The 26,974-nt window shown below is 44.5% G+C and overlaps 1 protein-coding gene across 3 annotated transcripts in view; it reads left to right on the plus strand.

Annotated features, from left to right (window-relative positions):
* The window catches only part of ESF1 (ESF1 nucleolar pre-rRNA processing protein), a 98,797-nt gene that overhangs the window by 28,381 nt on the left and 43,442 nt on the right, over positions 1-26,974 (plus strand). For all 3 annotated transcript variants that reach the window (XM_085889332.1, XM_085889334.1, XM_085889333.1), the window contains exons 2-4: positions 2,348-3,036; positions 8,870-9,177; positions 9,285-9,398. In XM_085889332.1, coding sequence (XP_085745458.1) covers positions 2,409-3,036; positions 8,870-9,177; positions 9,285-9,398 — 1,050 coding nt within the window. In that variant the 5' untranslated portion in view covers positions 2,348-2,408. The remainder of the gene's footprint in view (positions 1-2,347; positions 3,037-8,869; positions 9,178-9,284; positions 9,399-26,974) is intronic.

Below are 26,974 nucleotides of genomic sequence, written 5' to 3' on the forward strand. Positions count from 1 at the left end.
ATTCTGCAATGCCTTCGATATTCTGATGATAATTTCGACCTGGTCGAAGATGATTCTTCAATATGCTCTGGTGACAACTGAGAAAGTTTTTTTTTTCTGCAAGAAGTAGAAAGTCTGTCATCTTTTTTCACCTTTGAAGAAAATTTCATCAATATATCATTTAACACATTGTGAAGCTCTTTTCGTTGTTTCGTTTTATGGCAGCTGAACGGATCGCAACAGTATTTTCGGAACTCCTTTCGATCTTCAGTCGCCATGCTTACTCCAAAATATGCAAAAACTGAGATTAGCCCATTTATAACTTAATTCGATGATTGTTATACAAAAAATGTACACTTAAAAATCAATAGACACAATAGGCAGAATAATTTTTCGCAAATGATGCAATAGATATATATATATATATATATATATATATATATATATATATATATATATATATATGTGTGTATATATATATATATGTGTGTATATATATATATATATGTGTGTATATATATATATATATGTGTGTGTATATATATATATATATATATATATATATATATATATATATATATATATATATAATAGTCCAGAAATGATGATTGTCAATTTCAGACATAAAGTCGCCTGCCAGCAGGTGACGTCATTGGAACGATGACGGCAAACTTCGCCCAATGTCGAATCAAGAATTAGTGATATGTGGACCCCGAACAGTAAAACCATCATCACACTTGAACCCGTTGAGATCCCATTTAAATTTATGCTGAGGTGTTGGAGTATATGAAGGAGTATTCTCACACGAAAAAATCGGGATCATCGGTTTGGCTGGGGGTTGGGGGCCCAAGGTCAAAGGGTGCCCCAAACTATAACTTTTTGAATTACTGTTTCGGAGTGATTTTACTTCACGCGATTCAAAAGATCTCACTTTTACGAGCATTTTGATACCAAGATCATCTAAATCAGACCACTACAACCTGTGATATGGCCACTGGAAGATTGTGGGTCAACCAGGGGCGCCCAAATTTTGGGGGGGGGGCCCTAAAATGGGCCCCCAGGTCTGAAAATTGACACAATGTTTTACCGTGGATACAAACACTTGCACAAAAAAAGAGTGAAATCTGAGACGATGTGTCAAAATTTTGCTGAAAAATGTGTACACTTGACATGGAACGCCCCCTTTATAACTTCAAGGGATGGTCAAACCAATGCTTCTCAAGCACAGACTTAAAACTGATTTAGAGTACCAGACTCAATCAAATGACTAGGAAGAGAATTCCAATTATTCACACAAGCATGCAGTCACACACACACACACACACACACACACACACACACACACACACACACACACACACACACACACACACACACACACACACACACACACACACACAGTCCCTCATTACAAATCCAAATATACCCATATATGTACCTCCACCTTTTAGCAACTGCTGACTGTACAACCTGATTGGGAAAGGAAACTGTACCGCCACCCACTGTATGGCGCTCGGCAAGCGGCTTAAGCACTCAAGCAAGCATTCCAATTGAATCGTGATTGGCAATCAATAGCAATATCCGAATGTCCAAATGATGTGCAAATGAGACAAATTAACACTTTTTAAAAGCAGGTTGGGGCTGTTTCTAAGTTCAAATCTGGAGCTTAAATTTTGTAATTTGGCTTCGTTTAAGAGATTCTCGAAGTTATGGCATATGCAGAAATGAAATAAAGCGATGAATGATGGCGTCTCCATAGTGTTTATAAGCATTGCAATGTATTCAGCAATTCTTAGGTATTGATGATCAGGCATTCGATGACATGAGCGAGGAAAGTGAAGAAAAAAAAACTATCGTTAAGAAATCGTTGCGGTCTGTTGCGAGTCGAGGCATGGTTGAGCAGGCCAAAAAACATGGCGGCTTGAGACCCCAGCGAGGTAACCCAGGAAACGCCTTCAGACGCCATCCAGAGCGAGGTTGCCGAGGATGCGCTTGGTGAAGCATATAGTGAAATAATGCAGTTAATTATCTTCAAAAGGGGTGTTTTAATTAATCCAAACACCCAATTTTCATTCATGCACTTCCTTGGAGTTCCCTTAGTTTCATGCAAAGTTTCAGGCTGCTAGGTTTCATGGTTTTGGAGTTATAGAGGAGAGACACACACACACACACACACACACACACACACACACACACACACACACACACTTATTCGTATTGATACATTTTGTTTGTTTCTGGGGCCACAAGAGAAATTATGCTTGATTTTTGCATCTATTGGTGAAAGGAGGTGTGTGTGTTTGTGTTTGCAAGTGTTGTGTTGTGTACTGAAGTATGCTTTCTCTCCAACATCCCAATTTCTCAACAGGCATTTTTGAAGTTAATTTGATCATCGTTTCATATTTGTGAAAGACCGGTGTTGAGCCAAGATGGATTTGTCAAAAGATGAGCGTTTCAGAAAAGTTTCACAAGATCCAAGGTTTTGGGAGATGCCTGTTAAGGAACAAAAGATTAAAATTGACAAGCGTTTCAAAGCTATGTTCCATGAAAAGCAATTCAAGCTGAAATATACGGTGGACAAGCGTGGTAGGCCTTTCGTTCACACATCTGGAGAAGATCTCAAGAAATTTTACAAGCTCTCAGATGAAGACATTGAAGATGATGATGCTTTGAATGAAGACCATTTGCCACAAATCACTGATGATCGAACAAAACGTGTGACCTCAACACAAAGACCCACAGGCAGAGTTGGCCCTTTTAAACACAGAGATGTTGAAAGAAAGATGGAAAAGCATTGTTCAGAGTTGAAGAAAAAGCGTAACAAGGTGAAGTCAAAGCAGAAAGCCAATAAACAGACAACAGATAAAGATGAGGTGAGGAAAAATGACGACGTGCAAAAAAGATCTCTGAATAAAAAACGAGAGAGAGATTTTGAAACATCCGATCGTGTTCATTGTTCAAATGACAAAACCCAAACTTCTGAGAAGATTAAAGAGCAAATTGTATCTCCCATGAAGACTCCACAATCGAGGAGGGCAGCTGTTCCCCTCACTTCTGGTAAGTTTAAAAGTTGATACCGATTTATTCTCATTGCTCGGCTGTTGTAGAAAGTTTGTCTTGGGGGTTGGGGGGGGGTTCTAATTCGAACTAAGGTTCCGATTGCCAAATGCATTTGGTAACTTGGCATAAAGGTTTTGTAATCGTAAACAAAACCCACGGGGAATGTCATGAGTGTTAGGCTTGAATAAATAATTTATTATTTTATTGCTCAGTTTGCTACCTTTTACCAAATGAACCCTGAGGCGTGTGTGTGTGCGTGCGTGCTGTATATATTGTCGTGTCCACATGGTTAAGTTAATTATCCCTCCCGACCCAGTTGTTGTGGATGGGTGGTTAACACCGACCTGGACGGATAGCCGAACATTTTCCCTTGGAGGTGAACAGCTGAGATCCCTGGAGATTACGGCGCGCAGGGGACGGGAGATGGCGAAGCACGCACCAGAGGCGTTCACCAGGACGGAAGCACGAGGGTTGACGCTCGAACCCACATGAATAGACAAGCACAATATATCTTACAAATGAAGGTTTAATGAACATAAATCAAATATTTATAATGGAAATATATGAAAGCGTGATAAAAATAAATCTGAGCATGAGGTAATGAAACGTAAGGTAAACTAAAGCCTAAATTTAAGACATCTCCACACATACAGAAACGGACAAGAGGAAATGTGAAATAAAAGAAAATCCCTCCCTTTATTCTGGCACTTAGCTGTGTGTCCAGAGATTATCTTTTCTGAGCCTGGCGATTGAACCGTGTCGTCACTGCACGGGAAACCACACCCAAAAATGGTGCCAAGTCACTCTCTGGGTGGGAAATGGACGTGGTAATTCATGCGGATGGTTCTCCTTCGTTAAGGACCCACAAACCTTCGTACAGTTTCTTCTCACGAACAAATATGCTGACCCCGCTCCTCTCTTAGACCAGGTCCACTCGCGCAAATGGGTGCTGCCTTTCTCCTTGACCGTACGACAGGACAATTTCTGAGGCCCCGAGATAAGGCCACGAGGCGCACTCTTCTTCTCGTCTCCTCTCCTCAGAAACGTACACGCTTCACAATCCAGCAACAGTCAATGGCCAGAATCTTGCTGCAGCACGCGGGCAATTTCACATAGCACAAACACGAAAATCACGCAGCCTTCTTCGTCGTGTCGAGGAGGAACCAGAGCACGAGACCCTCTGTCTCCACCACGTACAGTACCTCACCCAACTGTCTCCTCTCTCGCACCTTCTGACGTCCATCAAACAATCGTTTCTTTTGCCTGCTCGGAATGTTTGGCTTGTTGTTGTTGATGTTGTTGAAAACCTGGTTCTTTTATTTCCTGCTTTGTAAATGCAAAAACGTCGGAAAGGTTCACAGGGGGCAATCACATACTGGGTGAAAATAGTCTTTAACCCGACCTAGTAAATACAGCACCGCCCCCCTTGCTGTAACACATAATAATCTTAAGCTGACAGTATTCTCTACTTAATTTACAACGAGATGTCTCCTCCTCGTCCACGGACCTTGCTACACTATACAATCCCACCTTTGCTATGAAATTCTTCCATCAACCCCACAAACATAACTATATCTGTGTATATATGCCTGGTGTTGGCTTAATAGTTAGGGTGGAGGGCTGGGGATCTGAGGATCTTGAGTTCAAATCCCACTCAGCTGTTGAATTAATACCAGGTGGGGTTGACTCTGCCTGTCATCCTTCCGAGGACGGCAAAATGAGTGCCAGAATGTTGGTATACCACGTCAGAGTGGTGACCCGCCCAGGATTGTACCCAATAGCCAAGGAGACTGCTGAGGCAGCACTAACGCTCTGCACTGTGTGTGTGTGCGTGCGTGCGTGCGTGCGTGCGCGCGTGCGCGCGTGTGTGTGTGTGAGAGATGCCTGCCAAAGTATTCACCCCCCTATAAAGTTTTCACATTTTGATGCCACCTGAGCTTACTTCATGATGCTTTCAAATCAAACTTAATATACTTGGAGTCCTCAGAAAGTACTCTAGTGATAAAGCCAAAAAACGCAGATAAAATGTGAATAAGTTACATTAACAGAGAAAATCAGATGATTCTCAGTTGCATCAGTATTCAACTCTTTGCCTAGTTAACCCTAAATCACTTCAGGAGAAAATTATTTGTTTGAAAGGTTACAAAATATGTGTAATCGGTTTCCCCTTCATGTAATCATTGGCTTAATTTAAAGATTAGGCTCCCCACATATCTGAGGAGTTTTAAAGTGCAACTCACTTGGTCAACCAACAAGGCAAACTTTAAGACCAAGGAGCCTTCCAAAGTCAGACATAAAGTCATGGAGAGGCTCCGTTCAGGAGCGTGTTATAAGGTGATTTTAAAGTCATTCATTATCCCTTTAAGTACGGTGAAATCCATCATTAAGAAGTGGAAGACAAATCCTACCACCCAGACTCTACCCACATGAGGTTGTCCATCCAAACTCAGCAGCTGAGCAAGCAGGAAACTGGTTCTGGATGTCACTGTAAATCTAACAATGACTTTGAAAGAGCTGCAAGGCTCTCTACCTGAGATGGGGGGGGTCAGTGTTCATCAATCAACAATATCCTGTTCCCTTCACCAACCTGGCGTCTATGGATTGGTGGCAAGAAATAATTCATTACGGAAAAAAGACTCATCTAAAAGCTCATATGGAGTTTGCAAAAAAGCATCTTAATAATACTGCAGGCACGTGGCGAATTGTCTTATGGTCAGACGAGACAAAAAATGACCTTTTTGATCTAGATTCAAAGCGTTACGTCTGGTGCAAGCCGAACACTGCACATCACTCAGTCAACACCATCCCTACTGTCAAGTATGGTGGTGGCAGCATCGTGTTCTGAGGCTGCTTTTCATCAGCAGGGACTGGTAAGCTTGTCAGGATAGAAGGGACAATGGACAATGAAGGTACAAGAGAATCCTTGATGAAAACCTGCTTGAATCGGCCATGAATCTAAAACTAGGTTGGCGATTCACATTTCAGCAGGACAATGATCCGAAGCACAAAGCAACAGCCATACTGGAGTGGCTGAATAAGAAGAAAATAAATGCTATTTTATGGCCTTGTGAAAGTCCTGACTTAAACTCAAGTTAACATTTATGGCAAGACATGAAGATTGCGGTCCATCGACGATCCTCATCAAACTTGGCAGAACTGGAGCAATTTTCACATGAAGAATGGGCAATGATTTCACCATGTCACTGAGCAAACCTCATAGAGATCCACCCAAAAATTCTCGCAGCAGTCATTGCTGCGAAAGGTGCTTCCACCAAGTACTGACCTAAGGGTCTGAATACTTTTGCAACCTGTGAATTTTGATTTGTACATGTTTTTGTAGGTATTCCTGACATGTAACCTCCTTCAACTACAACAGTGTTTGGTATGGAATGATAAATGAAGAAATATATAAGTATATGAAAGAGCACACAAACAGTGACATCAACGACGACGTCTTATAATAAGATTTTTTTTTGTTTTCTGAGTGGTTCACCCCCCCCCCCCTTTTCCCAGGTCTATGCAGGGTGCACAAGATCTGCTAGTAACCCCCTTCAGATGAACCTCCCAAAGTACAGAATCACTGCTCACCTTCACTCATTCGTTCCTCTTTTTCCTCACCAGTGGAACCAACTTCCACATTCTCTTCAAGCTTTATTCTTCCATCCTGGTCTTCAAGACAGCCGTTCCCCACCATCTCTGGTGTTGGCTTAACAGTTAAGCTGCCTGACTTAAGATCTTTTGGTCTTGAATTTGAGCCCCTGTCGTGCCATTGAAATAATAATAGGTGGGTTGTCTCAACCTGTCATCCTTCGAGGTTGGCAAAATAAGTACCAGCTTACTGGCAACAGAGGCACTGCATCAACAGCACAACCGTGCTTCCAGAAAATAATGCAACCTGCAGCCGCAGGTTGCATACAAAACAAAAACAACACCATCTCGGATCATCCCCTATCCAGAGCCATGATCGTTTCTACCCTCGTTAACCAAGTCCACATCCTTCCAAATTTCTAAAAAAAAATTCTCCTTCTTGAGAGTTTACTTCTGTATCAATCTTAACCATGCAGTGTGTCCTCCCCTACCCTTCATTCCTCTCCATTTCCCTTGTTTCTCTCGGTCTCCTCTATTTTGTCCCTCTGCCCCTGCTGTTGGTGCCCCCCCCTCCCCACCCACCACACCTCAATCTTTCTGCTGTACCTTTTGTTCTGTTGCGTTCTGATCCGTGCTGTGTTCTCGCTCTTCCGAGAGCCTTGACTGTATTCCACTATATTAAATGAGGAAATTCTCTGTATGAATGTGTTTGTGTATTTGTACATCTGAAAATCAGAGAAAAACAGAGCTGGGCCGATCCCCACCAATTTCTGCATGCATGCTGGTAGTACCCAGGGTAAGGCCATGGGCACAAACTCCCCTCGCCCATCGTGGGGGGGATGGTGGGAGAGACTACTTGCCAATGCTCCTAAAGGGAGCGGGTGTTTTGAGTACAAATGAAGACTGTGCCTGTCATCCACTCTGTTTCGGCTTAGATTACACAACTGAAGAGGCTTACCGATCAGCTTGGCTGAATTCAAAAGCATTTGGCAAAGTGATTTTCACGTCTAAAAATCAATGGCTTTGATTACCTTGTGAGACCTTTTCCCACAAAGAAGGCAGGCTCACAATCTTGCTTAACAATGAAAATACACTTTGAGTTAATGGATTATTAAAAGTACATCGGAATTACACCACTGATGGAACTTCAGCACAAGATGAACATAAAACGTGCACACCCAATGCTTGCAGAACCTCCACAGCCCACTATGGCTATGCATCCTTGTACAACCAGAGAAAGGTCTGGAAATGTGGGGAAGCAAAGAAAGGAAGAAAAATGAACCTTGAGTGCAAGCAAATGATGGGGATTAACGGAAGTGAATGGTTTAGTGAAGAGGTGGAAAATTGTCTCAGATGCTGAGGATCGACAAACTGTCAAGCCCAGGGACTCTGGGCTGATGTGTTCACTCTGGCTGATGACTCATGGTCCCTCAGTTTCTCGCCTCCAGTGGGGCACATTCATTCACTCATATCTCCGTCCTGACTCACTCGACATACCGGGGGTTGTCTTAACCCTCACTTCCCCCTTCTCTAACTCACCAACCTCCTCCCCTCCAACCCGTCCTCTCCTTTTCAAGGGGAGGGCAAAAGCATGCCACCCCCCCCCCCCAGCTGGACGTCCCTCCACGACCATGTTGTATTCCGTATCCCCTCAGGCCTTGAGTTCTTGTAACTGCTGGGAATAATAAATAAAATTATAATAAACGAGAGATGGAGGGAAAAGAGGAAACCAGATCTGTGGGATATGTTTCTGGCTACTCTGTTTCCATTATGCTTTTCCCACACCTGCCCATTCACAAAGTGCATTCATGTATACATGCAGCCTTGGCAATGTGTGTATGCACAAATATTACTACTTTCCAAGCACTCATAAAAATGCACGTACATGCAATCGTAATGTATCTGCTCACTTAGTGATAGTTCAAAATTGTGAGCATGTTCTCAGTTGCTGATATGGGCCTGACATTTGAAATTTTGTCTTTTTGTGGGATTCACATAATTTGTCAAAATTGTCTTCTGACTAGTTTCAATAACCTATTGACCATTTGTTTTCATCAATTTTTTTAGAGTCGGAAGGTTTTTAACTGTGCATTGATTTTAAACACTTCGTCCTTATTTTATTGGACCAACTTTTAACTGGAATGCATGTTTAAATATTTCCAGGAATGTCTTGTACTTTCAGATAAACTATATTCAAGTTGCTTTGCACATGTTTACAAGAAATACCATTGCGATCTGTCAGGTTCTGAACGAAATGAATTTGATAAAAGATGTAAAGATGACGTTGAGAGGATTGAAGAAGAGGATGATGATTCGGAAGCTGATGATGGGGATTCGGAAGAGATTGAGGATTCGAATGATGACGAGAGTGATTCAGAAACCGAGGAAGAGGAAGGCGTTGATCATTGCGGGCCAGACTTTGCTCGAGGCGGTGGAGAATTGGAATCGAGCTCGGACGAAGAAGAGTTTTTTGAATTGTTTCAAAATGAACCTGAGACTGTGGAGCACGCTTGGGGTGAGCTGGCAAATGATGCTCAAAGAGATGACACGGTAAGGAACAGACTTTTGTGTTCTTCATGATGCTGTGAAAATGGTCATTTCTTGTGCATGGTTTTATTTATATATTTATTTATTTATTTCATCCTGATTTCTTTTAGGTTACTCGTCGTCTTGCTCTTTGTAATATGGATTGGGACAGGATAAAGGCAAAGGATCTGCTCCTCCTGTTTGACTCTTTCAAACCCAAAGGAGGTGTTATCTTCTCCGTAAAGGTAATGGACAGGTTGATACATATGTATATGTATAACACACACAAACTCTTGGGAATTTTTTTTTTCTTCCATAATTTGTGATTTTAGCCTGGTGTTGGCTTAGTGGTTAGGGTGGCGACTTGGGATCCCAGGATCCTGAGTTCAAGCCCCGTTGGCTGCTGAATTAACACCAGGGGGTTGACTCAGCCTGTCATCCATCAGGTCGGCGAAGTGAGTACCAATGTACTGGTCCCGGTGTATGCCCCGGTTAGAATAGGTGTACCATATCCCTGTGTGTCGTAAGAGGCGACCAGGGTTGGCGTCAGGAAGGGCATCCGGCCATAAAAAAAAACATTTCCTCAAGAAAAAGCCTAACCCCTGCACAGCAGGGAAAAATGGCTGTAAAAACGGTCATTTTTATTTTTATAATTTGTGATTTTATTTAATGGTGAGCTGGGTAGGAATCATGAAACCTTTCATCTTTCGAAGATTTTAAGTGTATACATTTGAATTAAATAATCGATGCTTTCATTTATAAATCCATGTGAAGTATGTTCCTGGGCTGATATGTCATTCGGTCATTTATTTATGAAAATACTTTTCCCCAATTGAGAACTGTCCTTTTTTTGATGAATCTATTCCATTGAAGTGGAGTTTTTTATTATGTTGCTTGTGATAATAATTAAATAATCCTGTCATCATCATCTCAGATCATCATGCATTATGCACTCAAAGCATCTTCAGGTGTGTTCACATAATTATCAGACAATAAAACGTCATTGGCTCATCATGAAAATGAACTCCTTCCATTACAATAATTACTTTTAAGAATTGGGTGGGGGGGTGGGTGGGGGATCATTGAGGTGCAACAAATTCTGTTGAGTAAGGATACATTTTTATTAAAAATAACCCCTGACTGATGGTTATTTCCCCAATAGGCAGGGTGAAGATAAGGGGGAAGGGGCCATGCCCCCTTTCCTGAAGTGGTACAGTCATGGGGAGCACTACTTAAGTTAATTGCTTATGTTTCATGAAGAGTTTGGTCTGCATCTGGCCGTCAATTTTTGAGAAGATTTTAAAATATGGAGATTTTGAGAAGATTGAAACTTCAAGTTGTGAACCGGATGGGGAGCACACAACCCCATTGATACCTTACTGTTCTGAGGTATTGTACCAAATTTGGTTCATATCGGTCATGTAGTTTGTGAGGAAAAATATGTTTTAGTAATTAAGGGGGATTAGGGGAGGGAGGCTGTGGCCCCCTTTCCAGGGGATACATGGCCATGGGGAACACAACTTAAGGTTAGGGCATGGTCCTGATGCCTCGTGGTGAGTTTACTCTGGATCTGTCTGGTGGTTTCTGAGAAAATGTTTGAATGAAATACCAACATTTGGAGCAAAAAAACCCTTTTACCCCCTTTTAATGGGCAGATCCAGATGGGGAGCACAACCCCATGAGACCTTACTCTCATGATTCATCATACCAAATTTGGTCCATATTGCTCCGGTAGTTGTAGTGAAGATGTTTTTGTGAAAATGGGGGAGTCGGTGAGGGGCCTTTGTCCCATTTCAGGAGGAGATACACCTATGAGGAGTAAAACTTAAGGTTAGAGCATGGTCCTGATGCCTCGTGGCAAGCTTAGTCTGGATCTGTTTCGTGGTTTCTGAGAATAAGATTTTTGAATAAAATACCAATATTTTGAGCCAAACACCCCTTTCACCCCCTTTATTTTAATTAAATAATCGATTACCAAACTATGCTGGACCGATGGTTTGAGCATCTGGATGGGGAGCACAACCCCACGAGACCTTGCTGTCCTGATGCATCATACCAAATTTGGTCGGAGGAGAAGATGTTTTAGTTAAATGGTAATGGGCATATGTACGGCCAGACACCAGGCCCCCCATATGAGATAATCATATGACCCGCAATATCTTGTAAGCATTACTCTTTATATTAAATGTGCAGGAATACATAAATCGAGATGACTTGCAATGCAATAATATGTATTAAACATGTCCTAACATGAGCTAAACACAACTCAACGTCTTTATATTTGTTTACTGACTTTTTCTTCCTTTGCATATGCTCATCACATGGCACAATAATATGGAAATTAATATGGTATTAACTACAAAACTTTATTGTTATGCTACATGATCTTACTTCGGCGACCTTAGAAAATGCTTCCATAAGGATTTCCAAATTTGCTTTTAAAAGAGTTTCCTTGACCCCCAATATGGCTCATTTCTGTTGGGTGGGGGCACACACTATACTTTATGATCTTACAATCTCAAGTTTATATTCCAATGAATATAGACACCAAGTAACATAAGACTCATTATGTGAAGCACACTTAGCTCCCTAATGGCAGCCAAGCATCACGGAAATGCACTCGTTTCGAAGCACTTGGGGAAATAATTTGTGGCAAGTTTTATTATTTCATACACAAGGCGTGATCGTCTGGGAAGGCACGGGAAACTAGTTCAATGTTTCGAATTGAATGTTTTTATTTATTATTTTTGTTTAATTTTCATCAATGTTCAGGAAAGAAAAATCATTGTTTTCAAATTTAATGGATTCGTAATTGCAGCTGTTATGAAATCATTCCAACTTTCCAGCTCCGAGGTGACGGATAATCATTTTGACTTTTCTTTCAATCTCTCAGATTTAGACATTTAGAATAAGGTTTGAACCTCCACCATATGAAGACCTGAAACTTGAGCGAGAGATCAATTCCTGACAAATATTTTGTGGCTTTGGTATCACCATGCCCAGATTTTTTTTTTACCTCTGTCACAGAAGATGGACGGAGGTTATGTTTTCACGCGTGTCTGTTTGTCTGTGGCCGTTCTAATTTTTCGCTCACCTGGACTTTAGTCCTGTGAGGTTGTGAGTCCGTAAGCACCAGTTATTATTGCTTGAACCAAACACACAATTTTGATGAAACTTGGCCAGAAGCTTCATACCAAATGCCTCACGAAGGTTTATTGACTGAATCAAAATCTGCACTCATTAAGAAGGTATACGGGAGGGGGTTTTGACAACCCCCCCCCCCCCAAAAAAAAAACTTCTCTGAAACTACACACACAGTTTCGATGAAATTTGACCACAACCTTCATCATGCATGATGTCCCAAATTTTGTTCACTGCATTAAAATCAGGGTTTGCGGGTCTGCTGGGGGTTTGAGCCCCCCCAACCCCAATATAGGTATTTGCTCTCTTCTCCAAAATGACGAATTCAATTTCAATGAAACTTGACCACAACCTTCATCACCCATGATGTACCAAAGTTTTGCGGAATTAAAAAAAATCAGAGTCGAAGGGGGTGTGCGGGGGGTTTGAGTGACTTGTTGCTCCTGATCAAGGTGAGCTTCAGGACGTCTGGTCCTATTTTTATTTTCATATGAAATATAAGTTGAAACGAACCAGTGTAATCCATTTCATTTAGCAGTACATGCTTGTGCTACCTCTATGAATGTCTTCTGCATTGTTTTGCACAACATCTGGTTGCATATGGATTATTAAATATAATTGCAAGTGGAAGATATTGTTACGGATCCGGGGTTCGACTTTTGCCACAAGGGGAAGCACTCGAGTTCCTCCCGAACACCTGGTCCGAGTTCCTCCAGAACACCATGCACGGATAACTCCGCGCTCTGGCAGGATGTTAAGCAACCACGAACACCGATCGGTACTGCCAATCTTGGCAGGGTGTCACGACTTCACGTGGTCCCATTTCCGGTGGATTGACCACACCATGCGAGTTTTGTGCCCTCGATGCTTATTTGCGTTAACTTACCTGATCAGGTGCAGCCAAACGAAGCTGCCAAGTACGCACAAGCTACTGAGCCAATCGGTGGGGTAAAACTTCCTGACTGCACTTCGTGCGGACTATGCTGGACCAATGGAGAAAAAGACACGACAAACTGGGTACATTCACAATAATAGCAATTTATTTATAGCAAGGGTGAGGAAAGGCATGTGGAACAATAATCAAATGTTGTAATACACAGGAATATGTACAGCAGGGGAAATCAAGGATTTGTGGGGTGTGGGAAAATAAATATACATATGTACAAAAGAGGACATAGTGCAGAGCTAATCCGTCTCGTACTGATACAATCTTAACTTTATATTAACATGAGAGGCACCATCAGAATCGCAAAGGAATTGGTTGCATATTAAATCGCAAAGGAAGCGAGAGAAAGTACGAGGTGTTTGCGACCTCTTTCTTTACCGGGCGTGGCCGACGGACCAGCGCAAACCCAGTCGTGAAGGAGGGTGAAGGGTGAGAAGAAAACTCTGGTGTCTACTGTACGTGGTTGGAAGGAGGTGCAAAATGAGGGGTGCTGTGACTGGCAGATGAGGTGCAAAGAGGAAGGTGTAAAGATGTGGGTCAGGAGATTTTGGAAACAAAGAAAAGAACGTGAGAGGATAGGTCTAATGTGAGTTTAACGAGCTTAGGCAGCGCTCAATCTGGTGTGTCCTGCTCACAGGTAGACTCAATTCAGTTCCCTCCGTCAAGCTCCGTTCCGCTCCATGACCCCAAGAACAAAAAGAAGAGGATGAACCAGGGAACAGAGCTCTCTTTTACAATCCCCCAGCGGGGAAGGCGCTTGAGATCAGAACAGGTGGATTGATGGGTGTTCTGCAGCACCCCCATTTGCATGCAGAGTCTTACTACGGCTTTGGCTCCGACCAGGCGAGGATTTGGCACCGGAAATGGCTTCAGTCGCTCTGCACCTCACCACTCAATGGAGCTGTGAGAATAATATGGGGCGAGGTACTCTATTACCCGCCCCGACCATGAGTGCGCCTCCTCGTCCCCATTGGTCCCAAAAGGTGGTGGTGGTCTTTAATGGTAGTGTCAGTGTGGTGGTGATCTTTTAGCATGGTGGTGGTGGTGGTCTTTGAAGTTGTGGCATCAATGGTGAGTGTAGGTGAGCTTGGGTTGTGGTCCGATTCTGTGGGGATTTTTAGGAAGGTGTTGTGGTGGTTGGAGAAATGCTCTCGTGTTGTGGTCCGAGTCTGGAGAACATTGAAGTGAAGTGTCCGTTTGACAATGGCATGTGGTTTGAACGGGAAATGGCGTGCTGATGCAAATGAGCTACTCTGTTGCTATGTGTGCATGCATGCGTGAAGGGAAGGCTCCTGTGTGTAGCAAAGTAAATGAAATGGAAAAGGATGGGAATGAAGACTGCCTAAAGCCCACGCAATGCATATGACCCGTAAATCCACTAGACATAAGGGAAGGGCTATCTAAAATGAATACTAATGAAATATGTCTCGGGACCGCTATATGTAGTGTGCCATTGCCTCGGAGAGTGCCGGTTTCGCAGAACCGCAACAATATCTTTGTTTCGTTCTTCTATTGATATATTTAATAAACTGTAATAATGTTCAGTACACTTGGACATCAAGGGGGTGGCGCGTTGGGTCAGAGATTGGCTGGGGGCAAAAAAGTTTAAGAACCACTGCTCGAGATGGTGTCTTCTTTTTTTTTTTTTTTTGTTTATCTGTTGAGATTTGTCATCTCCCCTTGGTTTATAATACGATTGAATCATCCTGTATCACTTTGCAGATGACTACACCTTATAACCACACTTATTATCAAAGCCATTTTCAGCCAGGCTGCAGACATATCACATTCTGTTGATTTTACTTTACAAAATCTGAGCTATGACCTTCGACAGCCTCTTCAAGTGCTTATATTCTGGCAAGGCTTTTATACTTTGTCTCTGTTATGAGATGAGCATGAGATTGTGACATGCAAGTGCTTATAGCTTATCATTTTTATCGACTCTATTTGTACCATGTCACCTCTACACAAGTTTGATGTACTCCTACATTAACTTGGTCTGTACAGGATGCACTTTCTCCAAGATCTAAACAATTATATCAGCCTCATTTGGAGTTGCTGTTCACACGTCACTAGGACTGGCAGGATAGCTCTTTGCTATGCGCACTTGCCTTTGAGCCGTCGAGCCTGGATATTTGAATCTCCACCCGGCTAAAAACTCTCATCCTGGTATTTCGCATACACGTTGATGAATCGATTTGCATGCCATCCCTCGGAGGAACATCAAGTTGGAAGGCTTGTTTGCCAGCACTGGGGACATTTGTGGATGTTGAAGACCCCATATTTACAGAAGGCAATTCTGGCCAAATTCCTGCCACATCAAAAGTCGTGCCTGACCAGCTGGTTCAAGAAAGACTAAGACCAGAATCCTCCCCCAACCCCACAAGGTGGGAATAATTTGTACTGAAAATGGAGAAAAACGAGATTCACATGTCACTAAAATATTGATTACAGCTTCGTTTAAATATTGATATGTTTGATGAAATTCCCGCCAACGTATACTGATGACTTTTGGTGTGGTAATGATCCCTTGATCTTCTTAAGGCATTACATACTCTTCACAAAAGAACTACATTTAAACTGTAAAATAAACTATGGCTTGTTGGTTTGTATATTCCATAGTTATGTGTATGCAACCCTTGGGGACGTGCCATTGAGAGAGAAAAAAATCGCATTTAGTAAATTGGATGTGCAGTGTGTAAAGTTGGATGCTTTGGGGCATGATTGCAATTTCCTCGGGAGGCATGTTGGTGATCACCTCGTCCGTCCACTGTCTCCTGAAATTGAAGCTCTCCTCGTCAAATAATGGTGCATTATTCTTCGTGGAGAGCTAGATCATCTGATTTGGTTGATAACCAGTTTAGCCTTTGTTGTGATGTCGTGGTCTTTAAAACAAAAGTGGTCCGAGGCTGCTGCTTGCCGATCTGATGAATGACAGATAGTACGGCAGAGGGTGGAGTCATCAGCAAAGAGATAAAGAGGATTTTTCAGAGAGTCTCACAGATCATTGATGAAAACCAGAAGAAGCACTGGGTCTAGAACACTGCCTTGAGGAACTCCAGCCTGGACAGGAAGAGGGGATGAGAGAATTCCATTAAGGGCCACACATTGGCTGCGACAGAAGAAGTTTGCGCATCATGAGTGGAGATTGCCTTGGTACCATAGGAAGAGAGATTGGTGAACAGTGCGGGGTGTCAGACCATATCGAAAGCACACGATATGTCTTGGGAGATGGCTCTGATCTTATGTCGGACATTGATGGCCACCATCCATTGTTGGGAAAGCAGGAGCAGCAAGTCCAGGGTAGAGTGACCTGGTCTGAATCCAAATTGATGAGCGGAAATCAGCCCATTGGAGAAGAGGCAGGATTTAATGTCGGAAGCGATGATGGATTCCTTCACCTTGATGATTTGGAGAAGGCTGATTGGTCTGTAGTTACAGGGATCTGTTTTTGCACCTTTTATATGCAGAGTGGTAATGTTTGCTAATTTCCAAGCAGATGGCAGATGACCTTGGAGCAAATGAGAGGGTGAATAGAACAGAGAGAGGGTTAGCAAGAGCAGCAGAGCAGGTTTTTAGGACATGTGGGCTGATGCCGTCTGTACCGGCTGCAGAATCTGAATCGAGGTTTGTCAGCGAAATATCCACAGAGTCCAAGAACAGCCGGTGTGACTGGGTAAGGTGGGTGTGGAAAGCGATGGGTTCGAGACACTATTTAGAAGCAAACATGGAGTTTCGGCATTCAGCTTTTTTGTGTGCAGTATCAGTTGTGTGACCATTTGGGGTAAAGGAGGGGATGGAAGGAGAGCATCCACCAGAAACAGATTTAACGAGATGCCACCAGGATTTGGAGGAGGGAGAAAGGTTTGAGAGTTCAGACGTGAGATGAAAAAGATGTTTTCTTACTCTCCTCATGATAAATACACACTTGTTCCGAGCTTTGTGGAAGGAAATGAGATTGCCTTCAGTTGGATTGGCCTTCCATGAGGCGAAGGCAAGTTGTTTCAGGACAACTGCCTCGCCACAAGCTTCAGTGAACCATGGGCAGGAGGAAGGGTTGAACAACTGAAGAGGAGAGGGGATAAATCTGTGCATGAGGGTGAGCGCGTTTCTTTGAAGGAATTCCCAGAACAAGTTGATGTCGGAGAAAGTGGAGATGGGAGACAAGTCTAGAAGTTTGATGGCTGCTTGGAGTCACTGCCAGTCAGCCTGAGTGAAATGACAGACTCGACGGTGCTGAGGTGGTTTGCTCATAACAGCCAGAGAGATGTCTACTTTGATAGAAAGTGGTCAGATGAACCGATTGGAGCGGAGGAAGAACAGCAAATATTTTCAGGGAAATTGTTCAAAATCAGATCCAGAAGAGATGGAGTACCGTTGATTGTGATCCGGGTCGGGAAGTTGACCGATTGAGTCATTCCAAATGAGTCGCAGAAGTCTTTTGCTGAAGTGCCATGGCAGTACCTGCACCCAGCCAATTGGCATGATGTCAGTTGAAGTTACCACATATGTAGAGAGGGGTTTTGGATGAGAGGATCTGAGTTGGTCCATGTTTTTGGCTATCGAGGTGTAAATGGAGTCATCACTGTTTGGTGGACAGTACAACACACACATAAACATGTGGTGAGATGGAGGGGAATCCTGAGCTTGAGGTATTCTTGGGGGTGTGGGTGAGTGAGGGCAGTGCATGGAGAGTGAAGAATGGAGTCTTTGATGAAGAGAGCAACTCTGCCACCAGGACGAGGCTCAGGTCTGTCATACCGGAGGAGGGAGTAACCAGGTAGAGATACTTGGGAGTCAGAGACGTCTTGAATAAGGAAAGTTTCTGTTAAGCAGATTATGTCTGGTTTGTCAGTAGCAACCTGTATGGGGAGATCTGTCAGGTTTGAGCAAAGATGCCGGATGTTTGAGATCCACACTGTGAATGGAGAGTGAGGGGACGAGGCTTTGGGTGCAGGGGAGGGTAGAGGAGGGGGAGAATAGGACGAGGGAGGAGGGTGGGGGTGGGGGGGTCGGGAGAGTTGTTGACAGAGTGAAGGAGATTAAAGAGCAGCTGTTGGAGAGGGCCGCATGAGGAACAGAAAAGGCTCTTGGTTGATGGGATGAGGGGCAGTGGGGAGTAATTAGAGAGGGGGGCAGAGGGCAGTTGAAGATTGGAAGAGGTGGAGGGATGTGATGGAAGAGAGAGGGCAGGGGAAGGAGGCAGCTTTGTGGAAGTGAGTGTGAGCAACTTTGAGAAGGGTGAATGAAGGGGGAGCTTGGAGGGAAAAGGGTGAGAGGAGAGAGGTGAGGGGGAGTTCTTGAGAAAGGTGAGGGGGAAGCTTGGAGGGGGAAGAGTGTGAAGGTTGCTTTGAGAAGGAGGAGATGATGAGAGCTGGCATGATCAAGGGACAGGAAGATGATGGGAGAGGGGATGGATGAGACTTGGTGGTGGTATGGTGAAGAAGGGAGTGGGCAAGGGGAGGTACAAGATTTGAGGGGTTGAGAAGAGGTGAAAGGTGTGATGAGAGGAAAGAATGAGCATGTTTGAGATGTTGAGGAGTGTACTGATTGAGGGAGTGACATATGTGTTTGTTTAGAATGGAGCCCACAGATGTTAGACTACCACACAGTTTGGGTCATCACGGGGGGGGGGGGTCGGGGGGGAGCTTATACTAAAGCAGAAGACAATGAAGAGGTGCTAAGAGCGGAGGTAGGATGAGGGGAAAGATGGGAGGGGTAAGGAGAGGGTATAACAGGTGAGGAGTGAGGAGGAGGTAGATTTAAGGAGGTGGGGTGAATTGGCACCGAAGTTGGAAAAAAATGGACGATTGATGGAATACGGACATGCATTGCAAACTGGGATTTAAATTTTTTTAAAGTCAGAGATTTGATTAAAGACATTACGTGAGGGATGCAACAAAGGAGAATTTAGAGATTGGAGAAAAGAAACGTTGTAACAGTTGGACTTTTTAGACATGGGATGAACGAAAGGTCGAATTGAAAGCACTCTTTTGAAGAAGAAGAAGAAGAAGAAGAAGAGGAAGAGAGTGAATTATACAATGCAGAGAACTACATGGAGTTCAGTCAAAATGTCGGATGACCTCCCACAAATTGCAACAAAAGCAAACTCAACAGATTTTGATTCCTGGATATGTCCTCAGTGAGAGAAAAAAAATCCTAAGGGATCCTCTGGAGGGGAAGTCCTGAAATCATGGAAATCCAATATGGCCACCACCCGGCTTCGGGGAAAATGAGAAAATTGTAAAGATTGATATTTTAACATGTAAATATATGTTTTTCTGCATTCTAATTGTTTCTAGTTATGGTCAGTGTATTGATATACAAGAGTAATTATAAAAAAGTGAAATGTATTGAGGGTAAAATAAAAAATTATAGCTTTTTTGTCCAAAAATGTCAATTTTTTGTCCCCAAAAAACATATTTACCTGATACTGATTTTGGCTCCTGGACCAAAAAAAATAAGAAATGTTGAAGACACAAGATGAAATCAAGTCTATGGCAGTACAATATAATTATGTAAATCATTGAAACATGACAAAATTCACAATTCCACTCGGGGCAATCACATCTGCCTGACGAAGGTTTCGAAATGAAAATGAAAATTCGCATTAAACTCAGAAACTACATCCATTATAAACTTACTATACATGTTGAGAAAAATCAAGCGTATTAAAGTTAGAACTCGACAATGTTGTCATCATCCTCATCATTGTCACATGGAGTGTTTGTGCAGCCAGAGCCCATGCAGTTTCCACAAGCTGGAATGCACTCAACGTTGTGCCTCTTGCATGTGCATCTCATGGTGCTACATTCAGTCTGGCAGTTGCACCTAATGACATGTAACATCTTTTCAGGAGCTGGAGCTATTGATGTCTGAAGTGGCACAAAACCCTCGTCACACTTCTGCCAACCCCAGTCTGTCGGAAGAAGTTCATCTGCACATCCCTTCCATTCTTGGACTTGCAGATACACGTGCAGGCTGTGTTACTTTGCTGCTTCTGATATTGGTGGTAACTTCTGTGGTTGCACGTGAGAGGAGCTCCAAGCCACCTTGTCCCAGTACCGTTGATACCGGAGGGTGTCCAGGGTGTCAGTTGACTTTCTGTTGTAGATTATCACCAATGTTTTTTTTTCTCCTGCATCTGCCACATCACATACGGAAGCTGGATATGTATCAAAAACCTTGGCCTGCTCACAGAATGTGTTGTTTGCTTTGAACTTTTTGAGGGAAGCTTCCTTTCCAATCCCATGAAGACGAGATGTCGTGTCGCACCCAAGAACTGCATGTAGAAACAGTATGTGCTTGCATATGTCCGTACCAATAATTTTCTTTGTCGCCTTGATGTTCCAGATGCGAGGCTTCTTCGTGTTCTTCTTTGGCTCGAGACAAAAGAAGAGGTAATGGGATTCTAAGCTTGCATGGTAGCATAGGAGGACGAGGAGGTCTGTGTCATCACCAACTAACACAGTGTTGGTGACAGTAGCAGACTGCACGGCCTTCAGTACAATCAGGAGATCAGCATCCCCTGAGGCATGGTGTGTCTCACAGTTCTTCTTCTGCAGCTCTTCACTCAACATAAAAATGAATCGCTGTTTATTCTGCCTATTGGCAATAAACTGTTCCTTCTTCATTGTGAGACGCATGTCAGCTGTAAATGTCACAGTAGTGCCAGCATTCCCTTTAGACCATCTCTGGTGTGTCATGTCCTTCGTGTTGGTACTCTCATAACCATCAAACACGACTATGGCATCTCCACACTTCTTCGTTACATAATCAGCGTACTGGTGGCATATGTCTCTGTATGTAGATCCACGAGACCATGGAATGCGTTGAACAAGTGCCCCGTCATCCAAAACATACTGTTGCCCATCATTGGGGATATCGGCTGGGGCAATGGATCCAAGAAGATCTCAGATGGCATCAGCAAAGACTGGCTTGTGTGCTTCTTGGAGCTGAAGAGAGGAATCAAAGAGGGCTGGTGGATAGCTGCACAGTTCATATTTGAAGGCCGACTCCAGTTCTTTTGCTGTCTGTGCAACAGTGATCAGTCTCTGGAAGAGGAGTTGTGAGTCAACTTGGACTTGCTCTCCATCAATCTTGACAGATGACTTCATGTCGAGGGTGACAACTTAGTCTTCCCTCTTAAATGTGTACTCGGCAGGTGTTTTCCCATCCATAGATTTCAATATTTTGGCTCCTACAGCATGTGCTGTATCGACGTTGACGGTGGGGTGTGCATGAACTCCAGTGGCAATGTTCCTCAGACGTGGATCACTACTGAACGGATTCCGTTCCTGTAAATACTGAAGAGCTGATAATGTATCCTTCCAGTCACGAGATTGTCTTGCCTTGGTCATGTCCTTCTTCTGCTCTCCAGTGTTGTAGTTCACACCTGTGAGCTCCTGCATTGCCTGGTTTATTTCTGCACAGGCAGGCATTGATAGTAGCCATACCAGTCATTGTTGCTCTGTCATTCCTCGCCCTCGTGTGAGCCCCCGCTGGTCTTCAAACTTCTCATCAGAACTTGTTCGATGATCAGGTCAGATGAAAGACCTGCCCACAGGCGATCACTTCGTCGAACCACATGGAACCCCTCATCAAAACGTTGTTGGACATGGGGATGTTGAGTTTTGAGGTTGGACATCTGCTGCAGATACACCCTCGCAGATTTGGCATACAGGTTGTGGCCCGAGGCTGCCAGGTGAGGCAGCATTTCCTGGATGGCCTGTAGATGTAGTGCCCAGTTCCCAGTGCGCTCTGCCCAGATGTATTTGCATAGAATGTCTCGCATGTCCCTATACTGAACCCAGAGCGCTGAAGTTCTAGAAGATATCTTTGCAGACTCGGCATGCTTCTGAAGGTGGTCTTTGATTCGTTACAAGACGCCAGACTTGCATACTTCTTCCACAGACTGGGGTTGGCAGAAGTGTGACGAGGGTTTTGTGCCACTTCAGACATCAATAGCTCCAGCTCCTGAAAAGATGTTACGTGTCATTAGGTGCAACTGCCAGGCTGAATGTAGCACCATGAGATGCTCAGGCAAGATGCACAACATTGAGTGCACTCCAGCTTGTGGAAACTGCAGGGGCTCTGGCTGCACAAACACTCCATGTGACAATGATGAGGATGATGACGACATTGTCGAGTTCGAACTTTAATAAGCTTGATTTTTCTCAAGCTGTACAGTGAGTTTATAATGGATGTAGTTTCTGAGTTTAATGCGAATTTTCATTTTCATTTCGAAACCTTCGTCAGGCAGATGTGATTGCCCCGAATGGAATTGTGAATTTTGTCATGTTTCAATGATTTACCTAACTATATTGTATTGCTATAGACTTGATTTCATCTTGTGTCTTCAACGTTTCTTTTTTTTTTTTTGTCCAGGAGCCAAAATCACTATCGGGTAAATTTTTTTTTTTTTTCGGGACAAAAATTGACATTTTTGGACAAAAAAGCAATAATTTTTTTATTTTACTCTCAATACATTTCACTTTTTTATAATTACTCTTGTATATCAATATACTGACCATAACTGGAAACAATTAGAATGCAGAAAAATATATATTTACATATTAAAATCTCAATCTTTACAATTTTATCATTTTCCCCAAAGCCGGGTGGTGGCCATATTGGATTTCCGTGATTTCAGGACTTTCCCCCCCAGAGGATCCTTTAGAACTTTTTTTCTGTCACTGAGGACATATCCAGGAATCAAAATCTGTTGAGTTTGCTTTTGTTGCAATTTGTGGGAGGTTGACCAAATAGTTCTGCTAAAATGCCTGTCCTAATGTGTGAAAAAGGAAGTTGAAATATTTTATGAGACCATTTAAAAAAAAAAAAATTAAGATTAGGTAAAGGAAAGGTTGAACATAAAATTGTGAAGGTGTATGGTGAATGTGGATTGGCTGAAGTTGAAGGAAGATGGTAGGTCAGCAAGAGTTACAGGAAGAGGGAGTGTCGGGAAATTGTGTGGTTGTGGGAAGTGTAAGGTGAGAAGTGAAAAGATTTCTTTTTTTTAATGATTCTTTACCATTGAGAGATGCAGCCAAAACGTTGTATGTATAATATATATGGCATGATATCTCAAAAAGTTGTGGATGGGTTGTGCCAAAACTTAGTGGATGAGTTTGGTAGGTGACAAGAACTGATTTGGTTTGGGTTAAAGCCTGGATGTAGATCTGGCCTATCAGTGGGATACAAAACGTAAACTGTTCATCTTGGTGGATGTATGCCCCCTTCTGAGTGCCGTTCTAGTTTGTGAACTGGTGTCATTACCAATGTGCATGCCAGTTTAATACACCCATGTGGTTTTGACACAACCCAACTTTTGCTTCCGATCGTCGTCGTCGTCATCATTCCATCCATCCAATGGGACCATACTCTGCAGAGCGTTGGTGCTGCCTAAGCAGTCTCCTTGGCTATTGGGTAAAATCCTGGGCGGGTCACCACTCCGACGCGGGATACCAACATGCTGGCACTCATTTTGCCGACCTCGGAAGGATGACAGGCAGAGTCAACCCCACCTGGTATTAATGCAACAGTAAAGTGGGATTTGGACTCAGGACCCTAGGATCCCAAGCCCACCACCCGAACCATGAAGCCAACACCAGGCATATCATCGTTCATATGCAGCTTATTGCTTCCGGTTAGCATCAGTTCTGGGGGGGGAAGATGGGAACCTTCACGTGGTCCCTCCTGTAAATAGCAAATACTACGGTATGCGAAACCAAACCTGTCCTATCCGTGCCTCCACCCGGGCTTTTCAGCAGCAGGTGGCGAGGGAACCACCCTTTTTAGGGCGCGGTGGCGTTCATGCCACCGATAAGTACCGTCGACCCACAATACTGTGCACAGATGAATATCGAGGGCCTTACGACAAGCAAGATTAATGTCATCGAGCGGCTTGCCCATAAGAACCGGACCCTCGTCATCCTCCAAGAAACCCACTGCATCTCTGCAGATAAGCTAGTCTTTCTACACTATGCACTAGCTGGGTCTACTAAAAGCAAGAAGCACGACCTTGCCACGTTTGTCCACGAGAGCCCGAGCTGGACTCTCGTCGGTAAATCTCTGGCTGATGCCGAGATTGAGTGGGTGTGCATGGACGTTGCAAACGATAACATCATCAACGTCTACAAGCCCCCACCCTCACGGATATCCCCATCGTCTTTACCCACGTTCCCCTCCCCCAGTCTCTTCGCTGGCGATTTTAATTGCCAGCATGTTGACTAGGGATATAACACCACGAGCAAGGACGGAGAGTGACTGGCTGCCTGGGCAGCAAACAACAACCTTGCCCTCCTTTACAATCCGAAGGACATACCCAGTTTCCTCTCCGGACGCTGGGGAACGGGGACGAACCCCGATCTGGCCTTCGCGAGTGTCGACCCTGACAGCCCACTACCTGACAGACGTTTGCTTGAGAAGTTCCCACGGTCTCAACATCGACCCTCACTTATCACTGCTCCTAAGCTCGTGGCACCTGTCCCGAGCGCATCCGTGAAGCGATGGAACTTCAGAAAGGCCGACTGGAATCGCTACAGCCTCCTTACAAACAAATCCATCACGGGTCTACCACCACCCGATACCATCAATATGAACGAGGCTTACCAGGACTTCTGCAATGCCATAACATCTGCGGCGAAGAAAGCAATCCCACGCGGCTGCCGAAACAACTATACGCCGTGTTGGGATTCTGAGTGCGAGACCCTCTACTGCTTCAAATGTAGCCGCCACCAATCTACCAGCGCTGTTTGACCAAAGGAAACTTGAGCGGTGGACCGAAGCCGTCAACGTCATCGACTTCTCGCACTCCAGCCGCAAAGCATGGATTATCATTAACAACCTCACTGGTCGGTCAGCATGCTCCCCTCGCCAGTGCCCCGTTTCTGCTAACACCATTGCGACCCAGCTGGTGAAGAACGGGGTGTACGAAGCGAGGGACCGCAAGTCATCCCGACTTGTGGCCAAAGAGGTGTCTGACCTCTGGAGAGCAGAAACACCAGACGGCGAAAGTATCTCTGATGACTTCACCCCGGATGAGCTCGCCACCGCCCTCCAAATACTGAAGCCACACAAGTCTCCGGGCCCCGATCACATCTACCCGGAACTTATACTCCATGCTGCATTGTTCTGCATTGCAATTCAACAGCTCTGCATTGAAGTCCTGGTTATGCGAATTCCTCTCTTCCTGCTTGCGCCACCTAAAAATCCCCAAAATCTGGAGAAGAGCCCTAGTAGTCACGATCCCCAAGCCTCATAAGCCACCAGGGGACCCAAAGAGTTATCGCCCGATATCTCTCCTTTGTATTGTGTCCCCTTCAAAATCCTCGAGCGTCTTATCTATGCCTGCGTCGAACCAATTATAGATCCGCTTCTCCCTCAGGAGCAAGCTGGTTTTCGGCGTGGGAAATCTACCGTAGATCAGGTCACTCTTATGACCCAAGACATCGAGGACTGCTTTGAGACTAAAAATAAGGCCGGTGCTGTGTTCCTTGATCTCACAGCCGTCTATGAGACCGTATGGCACCGCGGCCTCACCTGCAAGCTGCTCCGCCTGCTCCCAGACAGGCACATGGTCCGTATGATCATGGAACTTGTCTACAACCGAAGCTTCACCCTCACCACCGGTAGCGGACAGCGAAGCAGGTTACGACGCCTGAGGAACGGCGTCCCACAGGGATCGGTCCTGGCCCCCCTCCTCTTCAATATCTACACCCACGACCTGCCGAACACGGTCTCCGCAAAGTACGCTTATGCGGACGACCTGGCGATTGTATACCCGGCAAGGAAGTGGGAAACACTAGAGGGGACTCTGAGCCAGGACTTGTCTACTTTATCGGCATACCTCCAGAAATGGAGATTGATGCTCCGTGAAACCAAAACAGTGTTGGCAGCTTTCCATTTGAACAACAGGGAAGCAAAACATGAGCTAAACGTCAACATCAATGGAAAACTCCTGTCCTTCTGCCCTGAGCCAAAATATCCTGGGGTAACATTGGACAGGTCGCTCACATACCGCCGATACCTGGAGTCACTACGCAAGAAGCTAACATCCCGCGCCGCGCTGCTAAGATGACTGGTGGGCTCCGGCTGGGGTGTGGGTGCTGTCACGTTACGTACAGCAGCCTTAGCCCTGGTCTACTCCACCGCCGAGTACTGTGCGCCCATCTGGTGCCGCAGTGCTCATTCCCACCAGATCGACACCGCCATCAACGGCGCTTTGCGTACTGTCCCGCACTAACGGACAATCTTTCCATCCTCGCAGGCATCCAACCCGCTGAGCTTCGCCGTGAAGAAGCCACTCTATCTCTCACTCGACAGGCACTGGAGCTAAATTATTTGCTCCATCTCAGGCTCTCTATTTCATCAAATGAGCAGCCCCGGCGACTGAATTTGAGACACCCATTTGTGCCTGCCACACAGTCGTTGCTGAAAAACGCCAACGACCTTAACATCAGTACGGCCCACTGGGCGGATCACAACTGGAGTGCTGAATGGCGGACGAACTCCACCAGACTCCGCGTTTTCATTCCCGACGTCGGTTCCCATACCACCGGAATGCCCTTGCCACGACTGGCTTGGGTACGACTAAACCGTCTATGTACTGGCGTCAGACCATTCCGCTCAAATATGCACAGATGGGGTGTGGCACCTTCTGTGGCTTGTGAGTGTGGCGTGGAGGAACAACCTGCAGACCATGTCATCCTTGGCTGTCCCATATACCGTGCC

This window comes from Eptatretus burgeri, chromosome 7, assembly GCF_056783735.1.
Source record: "Eptatretus burgeri isolate ZD-2024b chromosome 7, Ebu_testis_v1, whole genome shotgun sequence".
NCBI classification, from domain to species: Eukaryota; Metazoa; Chordata; class Myxini; order Myxiniformes; family Myxinidae; genus Eptatretus; species Eptatretus burgeri.